This window comes from Salvelinus namaycush, chromosome 15 (assembly GCF_016432855.1).
Source record: "Salvelinus namaycush isolate Seneca chromosome 15, SaNama_1.0, whole genome shotgun sequence".
In the NCBI taxonomy this organism is placed as follows: domain Eukaryota; kingdom Metazoa; phylum Chordata; class Actinopteri; order Salmoniformes; family Salmonidae; genus Salvelinus; species Salvelinus namaycush.
The window spans coordinates 3,615,017-3,636,029 of NC_052321.1; the positions used below are offsets into that span (position 1 = coordinate 3,615,017).

The 21,013-nt window shown below is 44.8% G+C and overlaps 2 protein-coding genes across 2 annotated transcripts in view; one reads left to right on the forward strand and one right to left on the reverse strand.

The window, feature by feature from the left end:
• The window catches only part of l2hgdh (L-2-hydroxyglutarate dehydrogenase), a 32,148-nt gene extending 15,733 nt beyond the window's left edge, over positions 1-16,415 (reverse strand). Inside the window, exons 1-7 of the mRNA XM_039009206.1 lie at positions 16,163-16,415; positions 6,058-6,173; positions 5,636-5,787; positions 4,198-4,329; positions 2,308-2,470; positions 2,168-2,202; positions 1,792-1,959 (exon numbers count right to left, since the gene is read on the reverse strand). Coding sequence (XP_038865134.1) covers positions 1,792-1,959; positions 2,168-2,202; positions 2,308-2,470; positions 4,198-4,329; positions 5,636-5,787; positions 6,058-6,173; positions 16,163-16,251 — 855 coding nt within the window. The 5' untranslated portion in view covers positions 16,252-16,415. The remainder of the gene's footprint in view (positions 1-1,791; positions 1,960-2,167; positions 2,203-2,307; positions 2,471-4,197; positions 4,330-5,635; positions 5,788-6,057; positions 6,174-16,162) is intronic.
• Positions 16,416-16,461: 46 nt separating this feature from the next.
• dmac2l (distal membrane arm assembly complex 2 like) lies at positions 16,462-20,183 on the forward strand. Its single transcript, XM_039009207.1, has 5 exons — positions 16,462-16,544; positions 17,723-17,842; positions 18,074-18,282; positions 19,224-19,395; positions 19,636-20,183. Exons 2-5 carry the CDS (start codon positions 17,733-17,735, stop codon positions 19,748-19,750), a joined length of 606 nt encoding a protein of 201 aa, XP_038865135.1. The 5' UTR covers positions 16,462-16,544; positions 17,723-17,732; the 3' UTR covers positions 19,751-20,183.
• Positions 20,184-21,013: the final 830 nt, after the last annotated feature.

Consider the following 21,013-nt stretch of genomic DNA (forward strand, 5'->3'; position numbering starts at 1 on the left):
GGGTAGATGGTGTTCTAGAGAACTTACAGGGTAGATGGTGTTCTAGAGAACTTACAGGGTAGATGGTGTTCTATGGGACTTACAGGGTAGATGGTGTTCTAGAGGACTTACAGGGTAGATGGTGTTCTAGAGGACTTACAGGGTAGATGGTGTTCTATGGGACTTACAGGGTAGATGGTGTTCTATGGGACTTACAGGGTAGATGGTGTTCTAGAGGACTTACAGGGTAGATGGTGTTCTAGAGGACTTACAGGGTAGATGGTGTTCTAGAGGACTTATAGGGTAGATGGTGTTCTATGGGACTTACAGGGTAGATGGTGTTCTATGGGACTTACAGGGTAGATGGTCTTCTATGGGACTTACAGGGTAGATGGTGTTCTATGGGACTTACAGGGTAGATGGTGTTCTATGGGACTTACAGGGTAGATGGTGTTATATAGGACTTACAGGGTAGATGGTGTTCTAGAGGACTTACAGGGTAGATGGTGTTCTAGAGGACTTACAGGGTAGATGGTGTTCTAGAGGACTTACAGGGTAGATGGTGTTCTAGAGGACTTACAGGGTAGATGGTGTTCTAGAGGACTTACAGGGTAGATGGTGTTCTAGAGGACTTACAGGGTAGATGGTGTTCTAGAGGACTTACAGGGTAGTTGGTGTTCTATGGGACTTACAGGGTAGATGGTGTTCTAGAGGACTTACAGGGTAGATGGTGTTCTATGGGACTTACAGGGTAGATGGTGTTCTATGGGACTTACAGGGTAGATGGTGTTCTATGGGACTTACAGGGTAGATGGTGTTCTAGAGGACTTACAGGGTAGATGGTGTTCTAGAGGACTTACAGGGTAGATGGTGTTCTAGAGGACTTACAGGGTAGATGGTGTTCTATGGGACTTACAGGGTAGATGGTGTTCTAGAGGACTTACAGGGTAGATGGTGTTCTAGAGGACTTACAGGGTAGATGGTGTTCTAGAGGACTTACAGGGTAGATGGTGTTCTAGAGGACTTACAGGGTAGATGGTGTTCTAGAGGACTTACAGGGTAGATGGTGTTCTAGAGGACTTACAGGGTAGATGGTGTTCTATGGGACTTACAGGGTAGATGGTGTTCTAGAGGACTTACAGGGTAGATGGTGTTCTAGGGGACTTACAGGGTAGATGGTGTTCTATGGGACTTACAGGGTAGATGGTGTTCTATGGGACTTACAGGGTAGATGGTGTTCTAGAGGACTTACAGGGTAGATGGTGTTCTATGGGACTTACAGGGTAGATGGTGTTCTATGGGACTTACAGGGTAGATGGTGTTCTATGGGACTTACAGGGTAGATGGTGTTCTATTGGACTTACAGGGTAGATGGTGTTCTAGAGGACTTACAGGGTAGATGGTGTTCTAGAGGACTTACAGGGTAGATGGTGTTCTAGAGGACTTACAGGGTAGATGGTGTTCTAGAGGACTTACAGGGTAGATGGTGTTCTATGGGACTTACAGGGTAGATGGTGTTCTAGAGGACTTACAGGGTAGATGGTGTTCTATTGGACTTACAGGGTAGATGGTGTTCTATTGGACTTACAGGGTAGATGGTGTTCTATGGGACTTACAGGGTAGATGGTGTTCTAGAGGACTTACAGGGTAGATGGTGTTCTAGAGGACTTACAGGGTAGATGGTGTTCTATGGGACTTACAGGGTAGATGGTGTTCTAGAGGACTTACAGGGTAGATGGTGTTCTATGGGACTTACAGGCTAGATGGTGTTCTATGGGACTTACAGGGTAGATGGTGTTCTATGGGACTTACAGGGTAGATGTTTCCCCGGACCAGATAGTGCTTCTCAGGCTTCAGGACCAGGTAATCTCCTCTGAAGGGGACAATACGAGGGTCTGGACTGCAGCCAGAGATCTGAGCGAGGCGGTCAGAGTAGAGACCACCACAGGTCAGCACATACCGACACCTTACCTCCTTACCCTGAGGAGACCACACACACACACACACACACACACACACACACACACACACACACACACACGTTAGTTACAGCTGAAGAACAAACAAAGAAAGTTCTGATAGTCATTTTCCATGGCATTTTACTAATTTAGCACACACACACACACACACACACACACACACACACACACACACACACACACACACACACACACACACACACACCTACCTTTGAATCTCTGATAGCGATGGGATATTTCATTCCTGAAATGTTTTGAAGAAAGAAAAAATAAAACATTCACAAGTGCATCCCACCTTTCATCAAATCTATGAGTGTTCTGTGAGGTGAGGAAAGTATGGAACAGATACCGTCAGTGTTACCAGCGGGGCTTTCCTTCACCATGGCCATGTCACTAGCCTCATATTCAGTAACCACGGTCCCTCCCGCCTCCTGGAAGTCTTTTCCGTATGCCAGTGACACCAGCCTCCAGTCCACGATGCCAGTGTAGGGAGAGTCCAGGGCCAGCAGACCCTGGAAGGAAGAGTTTAACCATAAGCCGTTTACACTGATACTCTTACCTTGGGCTGTGTACCAAATGGCACCCTGTTCCCTATAAAGAGCAATACTTTTGACCAGGGAATATGACGTCATTTCCAAACCAGGCCATAAGTAGTGCTCTGTACAGGCAATAGGGTGTAATTTCAGACTCAACCTTGGACTTTCACTATGAAGCACCTTAGTAAAGAGACTTGAATGCCGTCTCGTTCACACTCTCCGCCCTTCTCCCTCACCCTGCAGTAGGTCTCTCTCTCTCTCTCCCTCACCCTGCAGTAGGTCTCTCTCTCTCTCTCCCTCACCCTGCAGTAGGTCTCTCTCCCTCACCCTGCAGTAGGTCTCTCTCTCCCTCACCCTGCAGTAGGTCTCTCTCTCTCTCTCCCTCACCCTGCAGTAGGTCTCTCTCCCTCACCCTGCAGTAGGTCTCTCTCTCCCTCACCCTGCAGTAGGTCTCTCTCCCTCACCCTGCAGTAGGTCTCTCTCCCTCACCCTGCAGTAGGTCTCTCTCTCCCTCACCCTGCAGTAGGTCTCTCTCCCTCACCCTGCAGTAGGTCTCTCTCTCCCTCACCCTGCAGTAGGTCTCTCTCTCTCTCTCGCTCTCACTCAGAAACGTCTAACACATCATTGTGATCTCTACAGCGCTGTTGGCTGGCCGTCATTGACCTTGCGTAGGCTTCAACACTGGTATACACTCATTTATAAGGCCATATTCAGCCATATTGGGTAAAATGCCATTTTATCTCTGTTCTTTTTTAGTCAGGTTGGTAAATAAATACCAATTACGGTCCCATTCTGATTTGCTTCTAACAGTACCAGGAATTAGAACAGGTCCTGGTAGAAATAGTTTTAGTTACTCAGCTCCGTGGTCCTGGAATTCTCTCCTGAACATTTTAAAATGTGATGATCTAGTTTCGTTGGAGTTTAAACACTTGATCGATGTATATATCATAGAAGAGTGTCATTGTTCTTAGGCCAGCTGTTTTTAGTCAAGATGTTTGTGTTTTTAATGTAATATGTCATTGTTGTACTGTATTGTGTGTTTATAGTTTTGTTTAATGTTGTGTTAGTGTATGTAAGTTGTTTTGTCTGAAACGTTGTTCCCCCTGCTGCTATTGGACCAGGTATCTCTTGGAAAAGAGATATTATCTCAATGAGAAAAAACCTGTATAAATAAAGGTAATTTTTTTTTTTTTTTTTTTAACTCCCACTGCAGTAGGGCTCTCTCTCTCTCTCTCTCTCTCTCTCACCCTGCAGTAGGGCTCTCTCCCTCTCTCACCCTGCAGTAGGGCTCTCTCCCTCTCTCACCCTGCAGTAGGGCTCTCTCTCTCTCTCACCCTGCAGTAGGGCTCTCTCTCTCTCTCTCACCCTGCAGTAGGGCTCTCTCTCTCTCTCACCCTGCAGTAGGGCTCTCTCTCTCTCTCTCACCCTGCAGTAGGGCTCTCTCTCTCTCTCTCACCCTGCAGTAGGGCTCTCTCCCTCTCTCACCCTGCAGTAGGGCTCTCTCCCTCTCTCACCCTGCAGTAGGGCTCTCTCCCTCTCTCACCCTGCAGTAGGGCTCTCTCTCTCACCCTGCAGTAGGGCTCTCACCCTGCAGTAGGGCTTTCTCTCACCCTGCAGTAGGGATCTCTCCCTCCCTGCAGTAGGGATCTCTCCCTCTCCCTCTCTCACCCTGCAGTAGGGATATCTCCCTCTCCCTCTCTCACCCTGCAGTAGGGCTCTCTCTCTCGGATCCCCTTGGCGTCTATCATGGTGAGGTCACGCACGTTGTTCTCCTGTCCTCGCTCGTACAGCGCTTTGAGCCTGGGAATCTCCTCTCGCTCCACAGCGACGATCAGCTGCCAACACACAGACAGGAACAGAAAATATGTTGTCATCAACTTTTTATTTATTTATCCAAGAACAACAAACACCACATAGGAGCCGGAATGAAGAGACAGGAAGAGACCGTATTATACAGGAAGAGACAGTATTATACAGGAAGAGACCGTATTATACAGGAAGAGACAGTATTATACAGGAAGAGACCGTATTATACAGGAAGAGACCGTATTATACAGGAAGAGACCGTATTATACAGGAAGAGACCGTATTATACAGGAAGAGACCGTATTATACAGTGATATACAGGAAGAGACAGTATTATACAGGAAGAGACCGTATTATACAGGAAGAGACCGTATTATACAGTGATATACAGGAAGAGACAGTATTATACAGGAAGAGACCGTATTATACAGTGATATACAGGAAGAGACCGTATTATACAGGAAGAGACCGTATTATACAGTGATATACAGGAAGAGACAGTATTATACAGGAAGAGACAGTATTATACAGGAAGAGACAGTATTATACAGGAAGAGACCGTATTATACAGTGATATACAGGAAGAGACAGTATTATACAGGAAGAGACCGTATTATACAGGAAGAGACAGTATTATACTTTTTTTTTTTTTTTTTTATGTTGCATTGTCATATACACCGGATAGATGCGGTGAAATGTGTTGTTTTACAGGGTCAGTAATAGTAGTACAGCGACCCCTGGAGCAAATTAGGGTTAAGTGCCTTACTCAAGGGCACATCGACAGATTTTTTTTTCATTTTGTCGTCTCTGGGTGTTCGAACCAGCGACCTTTCAGTTTCTGGCCCAACGCTCTAACCGCTAGGCAAGAAGCCACGACCCTGTAAACCAGTTATTGCAGGTAAATACAATGAAATTAGACCATGAATACAAATCGCACACCGAGCTACATCAACCCCCCCCCCCCCCCCCAATGATCTGATCAGCATTGACATACTCTCTGGATATACTGTAAACAGTATACCGGTTATGGTGAAACGTGTCACAAACTGTGAAACGATACTAGCAAATACTACGATTTTTTTATATTTATTTAACCTTACTATAACCTTTAACCAATGTTCAACCTTGAGGTTAGAAACCTCATTTTGCAAGGGGGGGACCTGGATAGAAGATCATACTAAATTCAGCTACAATGACAATATGTGCTTTAGGGGAAGAAAATACTTTGAGGTCCAGATCCAAGCGATACGTCTACTCATCAATATTTACTAAACCACAACAACAACAACATAAGGCCAAACCCAATGTGAATTAGACGTATTTGAGAGAACTCACCTTTCCACACCTCTTATAGGGGAGTCCTTTCTTGTCCAGGTATTCGTAGGCCATAGTGGCCCCTTTGCCACAGAGACGGGCCTTCAGAGACCCAGGGGTATAGTAAATCCCACTGTGGATCACACCACTGTTGTGGCCGCTTTGGTGGATGGCTGAGGACGGGACACAGAACAGTGTTAATTCCCCAATAAGGTTGTAGGGAAAAGATGAGCACAAAGAAGAACTGTGGTAATACCATAGAAAACGTGTTTGGCTGATGAGACCAGGACAGAGTGGCACAATAGAAACTTGTTTTCCTTGGGAAATGTTTTCCGTTTGGAACAGTGCAAAATAAAATTTGCAACGGTGTCCGACTAATGAATGCACCCCAGGCTAACATGAACGTCAAGTTAGTGACCCCTCCCTCCCTAACCACCACGTACCCAGGTCCTTCTCCTTCTCCAGCAGAATGAAGCTAAGCGTGGGGTGTCTGAGGATGAGCTCTCTGGCTGAAGCCAGGCCCACGATGCCTCCACCCACCACAGCCACATCATACGTACTGCAACACAAAGGCATGTCATCAGGGGTTCATTAGTAGTCATCGTTAAGGGACAGGTCAGGGTTCATTAGTAGTCATCGTTAAGGGACAGGTGAGGGTTCATTAGCAGTCATCGTTAAGGGACAGGTGACGGTTCATTAGTAGTCAGCATTAAGGGACAGGTGAGGGTTCATTAGCAGTCAGCATTAAGGGACAGGTCAGGGTTCATTAGTAGTCAGCATTAAGGGACAGGTGAGGGTTCATTAGTAGTCATCATTAAGGGACAGGTGAGGGTTCATTAGTAGTCATCATTAAGGGACAGGTCAGGGTTCATTAGTAGTCATCGTTAAGGGACAGGTGAGGGTTCATTAGCAGTCATCGTTAAGGGACAGGTTACGGTTCATTAGTAGTCAGCATTAAGGGACAGGTGAAGGTTCATTAGCAGTCAGCATTAAGGGACAGGTGAGGGTTCATTAGTAGTCAGCATTAAGGGACAGGTGAGGGTTCATTAGTAGTCATCATTAAGGGACAGGTGAGGGTTCATTAGTAGTCAGCATTAAGGGACAGGTGAGGGTTCATTAGTAGTCATCATTAAGGGACAGGTGAGGGTTCATTAGTAGTCATCATTAAGGGACAGGTGAGGGTTCATTAGTAGTCATCATTAAGGGACAGGTGAGGGTTCATTAGTAGTCATCATTAAGGGACAGGTGAGGGTTCATTAGCAGTCATCGTTAAGGGACAGGTCAGGGTTCATTAGTAGTCAGCATTAAGGGACAGGTGAGGGTTCATTAGTAGTCAGCATTAAGGGACAGGTGAGGGTTCATTAGTAGTCAGCATTAAGGGACAGGTGAGGGTTCATTAGTAGTCATCATTAAGGGACAGGTCAGGGTTCTTTAGTAGTCATCATTAAGGGACAGGTCAGGGTTCATTAGTAGTCATCATTAAGGGACAGGTGAGGGTTCATTAGTAGTCAGCATTAAGGGACAGGTGAGGGTTCATTAGTAGTCATCATTAAGGGACAGGTGAGGGTTCATTAGTAGTCAGCATTAAGGGACAGGTCAGGGTTCATTAGTAGTCAGCATTAAGGGACAGGTCAGGGTTCATTAGTAGTCAGCATTAAGGGACAGGTCAGGGTTCATTAGTAGTCAGCATTAAGGGACAGGTCAGGGTTCATTAGTAGTCAGCATTAAGGGACAGGTGAAGGTTCATTAGTAGTCATCGTTAAGGGACAGGTGAGGGTGCATTAGCAGTCATCATTAAGGGACAGGTAGGGGTTCATTAGTAGTCATCATTAAGGGACAGGTGAGGGTTCATTAGTAGTCATCATTAAGGGACAGGTGAGGGTTCATTAGTAGTCAGCATTAAGGGACAGGTCAGGGTTCATTAGTAGTCATCGTTAAGGGACAGGTCAGGGTTCATTAGTAGTCAGCATTAAGGGACAGGTCAGGGTTCATTAGTAGTCAGCATTAAGGGACAGGTCAGGGTTCATTAGTAGTCAGCATTAAGGGACAGGTCAGGGTTCATTAGTAGTCATCATTAAGGGACAGGTCAGGGTTCATTAGTAGTCAGCATTAAGGGACAGGTCAGGGTTCATTAGTAGTCATCCAGGACACTGCATTAGATCACTTTTAAATAGTTTCTACCATCAAGCCCACATCCTCATCTAATCCAGGAACTATCCAGTGAGAAACAGAATCCTTACCTAACAACAGAATAAAGTTCCAGAAAGAAGTCATCACTTCGTATTCATACTACTCAGACACTTTAAGTCACTTCAAGGTGACAGAACTTGTATTCCTGAACTTACAGATGCGAATACTAGTGATGTGGTTCCATGCTAATCAGGAGCTCCGTGGAGTGGACCCGTCGTATCAGGAAGTAAATGAGTTATTCATGGTAGCCATTGGAATCTCTGTAGAGTTGCTCTTTAACTTGTGACATTCCTGGGTTACTCATTATACTAATAAAGTCAGATTTAAAAATCAACAAATATGACATCAGTTTTTGTTTTTTTAAGGGTTAAAGGGGTACAAGACTGTGTACATATCTGGTTGTGTTGGTAACATCACTACATATCCCATTGAGCAGAGCGGAGAGAAGCTGCCCGTTGTCACAGTTCCAAGACCAGTCAGAAATGTCTAGCGAACCCTACGCCAAATGGATCTCCAAACTGACGCTGGATCCGCGTTAAGTAGCAAATGATATCCTTCGCCACCGTTGTCTTACGACACGACTATTCAACAAAACAATAAATAATAATATGTTTACTTCCAGCAAATTTCTTAGTTTACATGAGAGTATAACTAGTAAAAGGAGTTGAAGTTGAGGGTGCAGTATTTATGAAGTTTGACAATGAGGATGTAAACTAGCATAGTTCAGCTAGTTTAGCCAGGGAAAACGAGGAGCTTGGGGACTGGATATAGACAGGTGTACATGCACACTAGGTTCATTCAGGAGACAGATTGTAGTTTTTATGCCCTAATATCAGGAGTTGAGAGCGGAAAGTTCAATTCAGAGACTGAAATGAATACAAAATATTTAAGGAGAGCGAATCGATATCCAATCCTGAAATCAGCTGTAACTGTCAATAGTAAAACAAAGCTTATAACGATATTATTTAAAAAATACATTTGTCTCCCCAATTTTGATCTCGTCTCATCGCTGCAACTCCCCAACGAGCTCGGAAGGCGAAGGTCAAGTCATGCGTCCTCCGAAACATGATCCGCCAAAAACCGTGCTTTTTAACACCCACCCGCTTAACCCGGAAGCCAGCTGCACCGATGTGTCGGAGGAAACACCATTCACCTGACGACCGAGGTCAGCCTGCAGGCACCTGGCCTGCCACAAGGAGTCGCTAGAGCGTGAGGAGCCAAGTAAAGCCCACCGGCCAAACCTTACCCTAACCCGGACGACGCTGGGCCAATTGTGCACCACCCTATGGGACTCCCGATTATGGCCGATTGAGATAAAGCCCGGGATCGAACCAGGGTCTGTAGTGACGCCTCTAGCACTGCGATGTAGTGCCTTAGACCGCTGCGCCACTCTGGAGCCCATAACAAGGTTTGTTTAAAAAAAAGGTTTGTTTAAAAAAAAAAAAAAAAACTTATGGTGAAGTCGCTTCCGGACGCGGTAGACTCCTCCTCACCACTCAATTGAAGGCATCTTTACAAACATGGACCAGTTGCGCTCTGAGGCTGCTGATGTTGGTGGGATTTGGAGGATGATGGAGGCAACTGGGGAAAGAGCCTCAGATCCACTAAGTCCCTTCCACCAGGTGGCTGATGAGATATGTTGGCACGACTGCCATATTGCATCTCCATCCCAAAGCCCTTGCTTGGAAGTGTACTTCGCCAGACTGCCAAGAACCTTGCCCTCATCCAGGCCAAGGTGGCGAGACACGGTAGTGATGACACCATAGGCCTTGTTGATTTCTGCACCAGACAGGATGCTCTTGCCAGCATAGTTGGGGTCCAACATGTACGCTGCGGCGTGTATGGGCTTCAGGCAGAAGTCTTCACGCTTTTTGATGTATTTCAGAACTGCAGTTTCCTCTGTTTGGAGCAACAGTGAAGTGGGCAGGGCAGTATGGATTTCTTCTCTTACATCTGCAAGCAGAGTCTGAACATCAGACAGGATGGCATTGTCTCCCTCAATCTGTGCAATGGCTACTGCTATAGGTTTCAGAAGATTCAGGCTGCTTACCACTCTCTCACAAAATACATCATCCAGGAGGATCCTCTTGATGGGGCTGTCCATATCGGCAGACTGTGATGTGGCCATTTCTTGGAGAGACTCCTTCCCCTCCAGGAGACTGTCAAACATGATGACCCTTCATATACCTAACCATTTCCTTGGCTCTCTTGTAGACTGTATCCATTGTTTTCAGTGTCATGTCCTTGAAGAGCAGATTCAATGCATGAGCAGCACAGCCAATGGGTGTGATGTGAGGGTAGGACTCCTCCACTTTAGACCAAGCAGCCTTCATGTTCGCAGCATTGTCTGTCACCAGTGCAAATACCTTCTGTGGTCCAAGGTCATTGATGACTGCCTTCAGCTCATCTGCAATGTAGAGACCGGTGTCTGTTGTCCCTTGTGTCTGTGCTCTTGTAAAATACTGTTTGAGGGGTGGAGATGATGTAGGTAATTATTCCTTGCCCACTAACAATTGACCACCCATCAGAGATGACTGCAATACAGTCTGCTTTCTCTATGATTTGCTTGACCTTCACTTGAACTCTGTATCCAGCAAATGAGTAGATAAAGCATGTCTGGTTGGAGGGGTTTATGTAAAAAAAAATATTTATGTCATAAAATATATTCACTCCACCCAGTATTGTAATCAAAACTTACCAGAAAGCATGTAGCCCTTGGCTCAGACAGTGTAGTAGTGTGGGCTCAATAGCATCTCATTAGTGAGCAAGATCTTGAGAATCTGCTGTACATGTGATGGAAGAATGCACTGTACATGTGATGGAAGAATGCACTGTGCATGTGATGGAAGAATGCACTGTGCATGCAGAGGGTTGCATTGAATTGAATTCCATTGAATTGGGGATAGTTTAACCAAAATATGCCACAAGACCTAGAATTTCTTTGTGTATCCCACAAAAAAAGGTTCACTGTTAGAAGCTAACTTTTTTGATGAATTTAGGCAAAATCACCCAAATTCCAGGGCTTAACTTCCCACGGAAAAATTCCGACCCTAATTTTACTGCTGCATCAGTTACTTGATGTGGAATAGAGTTCCATGTAGTCATGGCTCTATGTAGTACTGTGTGCCTCTCAATGTCTGTTCTGGACTTGGGAACTGTGAAGAGACCTCTTGTGGCATGTCTTGTGGGGTATGCATGGGTGTCTGAGCTGTGTGGCAGTAGTTTAGACAGACAGCTCGGTGCATTCAACATGTCAATACCTCTCATAAATAAAAGTAGTGATGAAGTCAATCTCTCCTCCACTTTGAGCCAGGAGAGATTGACATGAATGTTATTAATATTAGCTCTCTGTCTACATCCAAGGGCCAGCCGTGCTGCCAATTGCAATTTCTGAGCCAATTGCAATTTTCCTAAGTCCTTTTTTTGTGGCACCTGACCACACGACTGAACAGTAGTCCAGGTGCCACAAAACTAGGGCCTGTAGGACCTGCCTTGTTGATAGTGTTGTTAAGAAGGCAGAGCATCACTTTATTATAGACAGACTTCTCCCTATCTTAGCTACTAGTGCATCAATATGTTTTGGCCATGACAGTTTACAATCTAGTGTTACTCCAAGCAGTTTAGTCATCTCAACTTGCTCAATTTCCTCATTATTTATTACAAGATTTAGTTGAGGTTTAGGGTTTAGTGAGTGTTTTGTTCCAAATACATTGCTTTTAGTTTTAGAAATATTTAGGACTAACTTATTCCTTGCCACCCACTCTGAAACGAACTGCAGCTCTTTGTTGAGTGTTGCAGTCATTTCAGTCGCTGTAGTAGCTGAAGTGTATAGTGTTGAGTCATCCTCATACATAGACACACTGGCTTTACTCAAAGTCAGAAAATCACATTGTATGATTTTTAAGTAATTCATTTGCATTTTATTGCATGACATAAGTATTTGATCACCTACCAACCAGTAAGAATTCCGGCTCTCACAGACCTGTTCGTTTTTCTTTAAGAAGCCCTCCTGTTCTCCACTCATTACCTGTATTAACTGCACCTGTTTGAACTCGTTACCTGTATAAAAGACACCTGTCCACACACTCAAACCTCTCCACAATGGCCAAGACCAGAGAGCTGTGTAAGGACATCAGGGATAAAATTGTAGACCTGCACAAGGCTGGGATGGGCTACAGGACAATAGGCAAGCAGCTTGGTGAGAAGGCAACAACTGTTGGCACAATTACTAGAAAATGGAAGAAGTTCAAGATGACGGTCAATCACCCTCGGTCTGGGGCTCCATGCAAGATCTCACCTCGTGGGGCATCAATGATCATAAAGAAGGTGAGGGATCAGCCCAGAACTACAAGGCAGGACCTGGTCAGTGACCTGAAGAGAGCTGGGACCACAGTCTCAAAGAAAGCCATTAGTAACACACTACGCCGTCATGGATTAAAATCCTGCAGCGCACGCAAGGTCCCCCTGCTCAAGCCAGCGCATATCCAGGCCCGTCTGAAGTTTGCCAATGACCATCTGGATGATCCAGAGGAGGAATGGGAGAAGGTCATGTGGTCTGATGAGACAAAAATAGAGCTTTTTGGTCTAAACTCCACTCGCCGTGTTTGGAGGAAGGAGAAGGATGAGTACAACCCCAAGAACACCATCCCAACTGTGAAGCATGGAGGTGAAAACATCATTCTTTGGGGATGCTTTTCTGCAAAGGGGACAGGATGACTGCACCGTATTGAGGGGAGGATGGATGGGGCCATGTATCGCGAGATCTTGGCCAACAACCTCCTTCCCTCAGTAAGAGCATTGAAGATGGGTCGTGGCTGGGTCTTCCAGCATGACAACGACCCGAAACACACAGCCAGGGCAACTAAGGAGTGGCTCCGTAAGAAGCATCTCAAGGTCCTGGAGTGGCCTAGCCAGTACCCAGACCTGAACCCAATAGAAAATCTTTGGAGGGAGCTGAAAGTCTGTATTGCCCAGCGACAGCCCCGAAACCTGAAGGATCTGGAGAAGGTCTGTATGGAGGAGTGGGACAAAATCCCTGCTGCAGTGTGTGCAAACCTGGTCAAGAACTACAGGAAACGTATGATCTCTAATTGCAAACAAAGGTTTCTGTACCAAATATTAAGTTCTGCTTTTCTGATGTATCAAATACTTATGTCATGCAATAAAATGCAAATTAATTACTTAAAAATCATACAATGTGATTTTCTGGATTTTTGTTTTAGATTCCGTCTCTCACAGTTGAAGTGTACCTATGATAAAAATTACAGACCTCTACATGCTTTGTAAGTAGGAAAACCTGCAAAATCGGCAGTGTATCAAATACTTGTTCTCCCCACTGTACATTGCTTTTAGTTTTCGAAATATTTAGGACTAACTTATTCCTTGTCACTCATTCTGAAACTAACTGCAGCTCTTTAAGTGTTGTAGTCATTTCAGTCGCTGTAGTAGCTGACGTGTATAGTGTTGAATCATCCGCATACATAGACACTCTGGCTTTGTTGTCAGTGGCGTGTTGTTAGTAAAGTTCCATAGTGTACACATCAACAATAAACTATCATGGTCCAAACACACCAAAACAGTCATGAAGAGGGCACAACAAAGCCTATTCCCTCTCAGGAAACTGAAAAGATTTGGCATGGGTCCTCAGATCCTCAAAAGGTTCTACAGCTGCACCATCGAGAGCATCCTGACTGGTTGCATCACCGCCTGGTGTGGCAACTGCTCGGCATCCGACCACGAGGCACTACAGAGGTTAGCGCGTACGGCCCAGTACATCACTGGGGCCAAGCTTCCTGCCATCCAGGACCTCTATACCAGGCGGTGTCAGAGGAAGGCCCTAAAGTCATATATACCCCCTGCATATTTTATTTGATATTTATAGCCTCACTATTGTTATTTTACTGCTGCTCTTTAATTATTTGTTACTTATCTATTTTTTTTTACTTGACACTTATTTTTCTTAAAACTGCATTGTTGGTTAAGGGCTTGAAAGTAAGCATTTCACTGTAAGGTCTACACTTGTATTCGGTGTATGTGACAAAAAACATTTGATTTTAATTGTTTGATTGTTAGTCTATATCAATTCCCCATTACATATATCACCAGTAGTACCAAGGTGACTGGGAATATGGTTGAATACAAACAGTGGAGTTATTCCCTCCGTAAGGCAAAAAAAACATCAGTACAGAGACATAGTGGTGTCGCAATTCAACAGCTCACACACGAGACGTATGTGGCAGGGTCTACAGTCCCAAGGACTGTGGGCTCTCGTTCTCTGTGGCCGTCGTGAATAAGGCATTGTAAGCGAGTTAGCCCTCGCAAGGCTACCGGCCCAGACGGAATCCCTAGCCGCGTCCTCAGAACATACGCAGACCAGCTGGCTTGGAGTGTTTACGGACATATTCAATCTATCCCAGTCTACTGTCCCCACTTGCTTCAAGATGTCCACCATTGTTCCTGTACCCAAGAAAGCAAAGGTAACGGAACTAAATGACTATCGCCCCGTAGGACTCACTTCTGTCATCATAAAGTGCTTTGAGAGACTAGATAAGGATCATATCACCTCTACCTTACTACACCCTAGACCCACTTCAGCTTGATTACCGCCCCAATAGATCCACAGACGATGCACTGCACACTACCGGATCCCATCTGGACAAGAGGAATACCTATGTCAGAATGCTGTTCATTGACTATAGCTCAGCATTCAACACCATAGTACCCTCCAATCTCAACATTAAGCTCGGGGCCCTGGGTCTGAACCCCGCCCTGTGCAACTGGGTAACTGGACTTCCTGACGGGCCGCCCCCAGGGTGGTGAAGGTAGGAAACAACACCTCCACTTCGCTGATCCTCAACACAGAGGCCCCACAAGGGTGCGTGCTCAGCCCACTCCTGTACTCCCTGTTCACCCATGACTGCGTGGCCACGCACGCCTCCAACTCAATCATCAAGTTTGTAGACGACACAACAGTTGTAGGCTTCGATGGGGCCGCAGTGGAGAAGGTGGAAAGCTTCAAGTTCCTCGGCGTACACGTCACTGACAATTTGAAATGGTCCACCCACACAGACAGTGTGGTGAAGAAGGTGCAACAGAGCCTCTTCAACCTCAGGAGGCTGAAGAAATTCAGCTTGAGCCCTAAGACCCTCACAACCTTTTACAGATGAACAATTGAGAGCATCCTGTCGGGCTGTATCACCGCCTGGTACGGCAACTGCACCGCCCGCAATCGCACGTCCAATGGGTGGTGTGGTCTGCCCAACGCATCACCAGGGGCACACTGCCTGCCCCCCAGGACACCTACAGCACCCAGGGTCACAGGAAGGCCAAAAAGATTATCAAGGACAACAACCACCCGAGCCACGGCCTGTTCACCTGCGATCATCAAGAAAACGGTCAGTACAGGTGCATCAAAGCTGGGACGAGAGACTGAACAAAATCTTCTATCTCAAGGCCATCAGACTATTAAATGGCCATCACTAGCCGGTTACCACCCGGTTACTCAACCCTGCACATTAGAGGCTGCTGCCCTATATACATAGACATGGAATCACTGGTCACTTTAATAATGTTTACATACTGCTTTACTTATCTCATATGTATATACTGTATTCTATTCTACTGTATTCTAATCAATGCCACTCTGACATTGCTTGTCCTAATATTTATATATTTCTTAATTCCATTTTTACTTTTAGATTTGTGTGTATCGTTGTGAATTGTTAGATATTACTGCACTGTTGGAGCTAGGAACACAAGCATTTCGCTACACCGGCAATAACATTGCATGTGACCAATGACATTTTATTAGATTTGATGAAAACCATAACTAGCACGCAGATTGGTAGAAATTGTAAGAAATTGGCATTCAACATGAGAAAGGTTGTCGATTCCTCGTGTTGCCTATTACCGGCAACTTCAGGAGAGAAATGGCAGAATCTGCGAAAGCCAGCAGGAAGGAGCGGGAGGAGAATAGTTGGTTCAGGTTAATGTTTTTTTTCCCTTCTGGTTATTTAGATCTCTGGCGTCTTCCTGAGGCATTTGTCTTATTTCATCAAGACGTAAGAGTCAGACAAGCTCAATGCGTTTTGTTGATTTTATTAAAACACATAGGGTGTGTCTATCGATTGGTCGAAAGAACTGACGACTTTCGTTTGACCATGATGTTTTGTTGTTGTTGTAGACAACCCTACTGTTAGCAAAGGTGTCAGGAGCTCGCGAACATACCGGCTGTGCACATCAAGCCCAGATCATAGTCTCGTTAGTCAAGATCCATAAAGCCCACTAGCTGCCTAGGCTAGACAATTTGGTACTTTCCCACCTCTGCACACACACACTCACCCGTCTGTCTCCACTCACCTGTGTATTCTAGCTGTTCTGCAGGTCGTGGACTTTGGCACGGTTGCAAATAAAGCAGCCAATGACGCGCTGTTTAGTGTCCGTATCATTTCGACAGAGATTGAATAGCAACCTATACTAGCTTTGACAGTAACATCAATTGCCGTGCACACATATTGTGAGAATATGTTTTAATTAAACAGCAGTTGTCCACAAGGTTTCTCTTGCTATGGCAGTCATAATCAAATTCCTTGCTGATACGAAGCTCTGCCCCTTTGCCCCTTCACCCACTTTGAGGAGCCAATGGCAAGGCGCGTCTCTCCTACGTAAAGGGTTAAAGTTCAGAACACTGGAGACATGCTCGCAATGTAAATACACTAGTTAACTGACTGGTGAACGCAAGGTAAGTGAAGTATCAGTTAACAAATACAATCTCACACCTTGATTGCTTAGTCCTTTTTATGTTTTAAGCAAGTTGTTTTCTTTATTTGTGTCTTGTGTGGTACTGCGCAGTCTACGTCCATTGGTAACTGTCTGCAGCGTTATTAGCTAATGCCTTCTAACAAACAGTTTATCTAGGATTAATTTAGCTAATCTGTCTGGATCAACGCAACGTGCTTCATTGTTGAGACATCGTTCTAAATTAGTGTGTCGATTGTAACATTTTTGACAACGCATTTAAAAAGCCCATCAGTCTTACATGTTGAGGGGTGTCCTCTAATGTATCTTCAGGTCTGAAATACATTACACGGTATGAAGCTGCTGTCGCAGTAATATAATACTATGTAATGTCTTTCAGACCTAAAGATATGAGGCTGCTGTCGCAGTAATATAATACTATGTAATGTCTTTCAGACCTAAAGATATGAGGCTGCTGTCGCAGTAATATAATACTATGTAATGTCTTTCAGACCTAAAGATATGAGGCTGCTGTCGCAGTTATAGAATACTATGTAATGTCTTTCAGACCTAAAGATATGAGGCTGCTGTCGCAGTAATATAATACTATGTAATGTCTTTCAGACCTAAAGATATGAGGCTGCTGTCGCAGTAATATAATACTATGTAATGTCTTTCAGACCTAAAGATGAGGCTGCTGTCGCAGTAATATAATACTATGTAATGTCTTTCAGACCTGAAGATATGAGGCTGCTGTTGCAGTTATAGAATACTATGTAATGTCTTTCAGACCTAAAGATATGAGGCTGCTGTCGCAGTAATATAATACTATGTAATGTCTTTCAGACCTGAAGATATGAGGCTGCTGTCGCAGTAATATAATACTATGTAATGTCTTTCAGACCTGAAGATATGAGGCTGCTGTTGCAGTTATAGAATACTATGTAATGTCTTTCAGACCTAAAGATATGAGGCTGCTGTTGCAGTTATAGAATACTATGTAATGTCTTTCAGACCTAAAGATATGAGGCTGCTGTCGCAGTTATAGAATACTATGTAATGTCTTTCAGACCTAAAGATATGAGGCTGCTGTCGCAGTAATATAATACTATGTAATGTCTTTCAGACCTGAAGATATGAGGCTGCTGTCGCAGTTATAGAATACTATGTAATGTCTTTCAGACCTAAAGATATGAGGCTGCTGTCCAAGGCAGCACTGCAGACCGTTCTCTCCTCACAGAAAACTCTGTCACTTGAGGGCAGCAGACCGTTCTGGGGATGGCTCAATGCTGTCTTCAACAAGTGAGTGACACAATCATCAGTCCTGATCAACAGCATCTAATACTAGATTTTAGCTTACAGAATACATTACATTTGACATATTAGCAGACACTCTTATCCAGAGTGACTTATTAGTGATAGATGAATCATGTACTAATAGCTGTATTGTGGTCCACAGACTGAGGTAGGAATGACTATATTCTTTATGTATTTGGAATAATGTATTACTAGTAATTGTATTCTTGTCACCAGAGTAGACTATGAGCGTATCAAGGCAGTGGGCCCAGACCGTGCTGCCGCAGAGTGGCTGACGAGGTGCGGTGCCAAGGTGAGGTTCCAAGGGTTCGACCGCTGGCAACACGACTACAACGGCCTGCCCACTGGCCCTCTGGGACGATACAAGATCCAGGGCATCGACGCCACAGACTCTTGCATCATGTACAAAGGCTTCGATCACCTGGGTACGTTTTCCAATGCAGCCTTCCAATCTCCAAAAACCTTTTTTGGTGTTAGTGTCTCGCTAGCCTCGACGGTGAGGTGAAACCCTGTGGCAGAGGTCTCACTGTTCTCAGAACCAGATATCGTGATTACGCTGGGCAGCTACTCAATTTGTGTTTACAGTTTGACACAAGACACTAGTGTCTGTTCTAGTGACTTTGACTAAATACAAATCAATTTATTAAAAGACGGTCTTCTATTATCAATTATTCACTTTTAATTTAAGCATTGCATGCCCTGGTGGGGGGGTGAATAGAATGCTGTCATTTGGTATTTTTAACAAGAAAAAGATTTCAGTTCCATATGGTTGGCTTTAATAATGTTCAGCTAATCCCATACAATCCGACACCTGGGCGTGTTAGGAGAAAGTGAGAGGTGAGGGTGAAAGTTAGTGTCGTCCAGACTGTTTACCTAGTGAGTGACGCAGGAGAGCAGGATGTTTTACACCAGGAAGCGAGACTGAGAACACTGTCTGTCACCCTGCCCGGCACCCTGCCCGGCCTGGTCTGGCATGCTTAACACTGGGCTCAGAGAAACCTCTATAGAGCCCTCTATAGCCTGGTCGCAGATCTTTGTGCTGTATTGCAACATCCTGTGACTTGTTGTCATGGCAATTTTTAAAATTTTTAATATAACTAGGCAAGTCAGTTAAGAACAAATTCGTATTTACCATGACGGCCTAGGAACAGTGTGTTAACTGCCTTGTTCAGGGGCAAAACGACAGATTTTTACCTTGTCAGCTCGGGTATTCGATCTAGCAATCTTTCGGTTACTGGCCCAACACTCTAACCACTAGGCTTCCTGCCGCCCCAAAATGACCATAAGAGTTGGCAAAATCACAATCCGATCTGGGACCAAGCTGCTAAAATTAAAAGTATGTTAAATTCAATGTTTCCCCTCCTAGATGGACTAGAGCATGTAGAAGAGCTGAAACTCAACAAGAGTATGTACATAGAGGATGCCTGCTTAGAGAGAATAAGCACCATAGAGAACCTACAGGCCAGCCTGTACAAGATGGAGGTGGTCTCCTGTGGGAACGTGACTGACAAGGGTATCATCGCCCTGCATAAACTCAGGTGGGTCGGCTACTGTGCCTGGGAACATCATTATGGAAGTTGGACTGTACTATATGCCAACGAGTTAAATAAAAAAAATCTGTGGATATTGATCCCCTGAAGCTACATACTATAGAAACAAACAACAAGGTGGGGTTATAGTGGAGGCTGTTTTCATGTTGATGTTCCGGCACAAGGCTTCAGTCTCCATGATGACTTGACTATATTAGTGTGTGTATATTAAGTTTGACAATCTCCCAGGAGTCTAGAACATCTGTACCTCAGTGACCTGCCAGGAGTGGTGGAGAAGGAGAAGACCGTGGAGAGACTCCAGACAGCTCTACCTGGGCTGGACATAGAGCTGGATCTGGTCTGACAGACTGAGGATGAACCCACAACCACAGGCTGTGACTTGACAGACACAGAGGAACAGTCCGGCACAGCGGGTCGCGTCGTGATGACCAGATGATGCACGTTGTTTTGCAACAAATTAGAATTGCTGTTTTGGTCCCTTTTTACCTTCTCCCGTTTGGTTTCTAGTGAATACGACCTTGGTCCCAGATCTGTTAGTGCTGTCTTGCCATGGGCCAGCTCTCTATGGCCTACGGTCATTAGCATGACCATAGGAGTTGGCAAGATGGCACAAACACATCTAGGACCAGGCTAGTGGGACACGGGACAAATTAGATTACTATCGCAACATGTTTTCAACTGTATTGATATTGACTGAAACGCAAGTATGACAGGAATTGTTTTCCTTAATGTTTATTAAATATGACTCCATTAAAAAGGTACAGACTGTAAACAAGGCTGTGGATTTCATTGAATTGATTCATTAGATTAGAAATTATTTATCATTTGTAACATGTCCAAGAGTAGACGCCTATAGAAGTCCTTAGCTCCGGTCGTCTGACAGCAGTGTATTTGATGAATCATTACTATGTTTAAATTTAAATGTCTTAGGGCTCTATTCAATCCGTAAGGTGGGATTTAAATTCAAAAGGCAATGTTCCCGCGGCGACTGCATACACAGTCACCGCTGCCGATGTCAGCTCGATCAAACTACATTTATACTGAACAAAAATATAAACGCAATTTTAAATTTTTTTAGTCACAGTTCATATGAGGAAATCAGTCAATTGAAATAAATTCATTAGACGCTAATCTATAGATTTCACATGACTGGGAATACAGATGTGGTCACCGACACCGTTAATTTTAAAGGTAGGAGATTGGGTCAGAACTGGTGTGGCCACCATTTGCCTCATGCTGCGCAACACATCTCCTTCACAGAGTTGATCAGGATGTTGCCTGTGGAATGTTGTCCCACTCCTCAATGTCTGTGTGAAGTTGCTGGATATTGGCGGGAACTGGAACACGCCTATCCAGAGCTTCCCAAACATGCTGCGTAGATGACATGTTTGGTGAGTATGCAGGCCATGGAAGAACTGGGACATTTTCAGCTTCCAGGAATTGTGTACAGATCCTTGTGACACACAGCCGTGCATTATCATGCTGAAACATGGGGGCGGATGACTGGTACGACAATGGGCCTCAGGCTCTTGTCACGGTATCTGTGTATTCACATTGCCATTGATAAAATGCAATTTTGTTCATAGCTTATGCCTGCCCATGGGGC

Coding starts and splice junctions, on each gene's coding strand:
- dmac2l (XM_039009207.1), top strand. CDS start 17,733: ATGAGGCTGCTGTCCAAGGCAGCACTGCAGACCGTTCTCTCCTCACAG. Junction 17,843..18,073: donor CTCAATGCTGTCTTCAACAA/GTGAGTGACACA, acceptor TCTTGTCACCAG/AGTAGACTATGAGCGTATCA. Junction 19,396..19,635: donor ATCGCCCTGCATAAACTCAG/GTGGGTCGGCTA, acceptor ACAATCTCCCAG/GAGTCTAGAACATCTGTACC.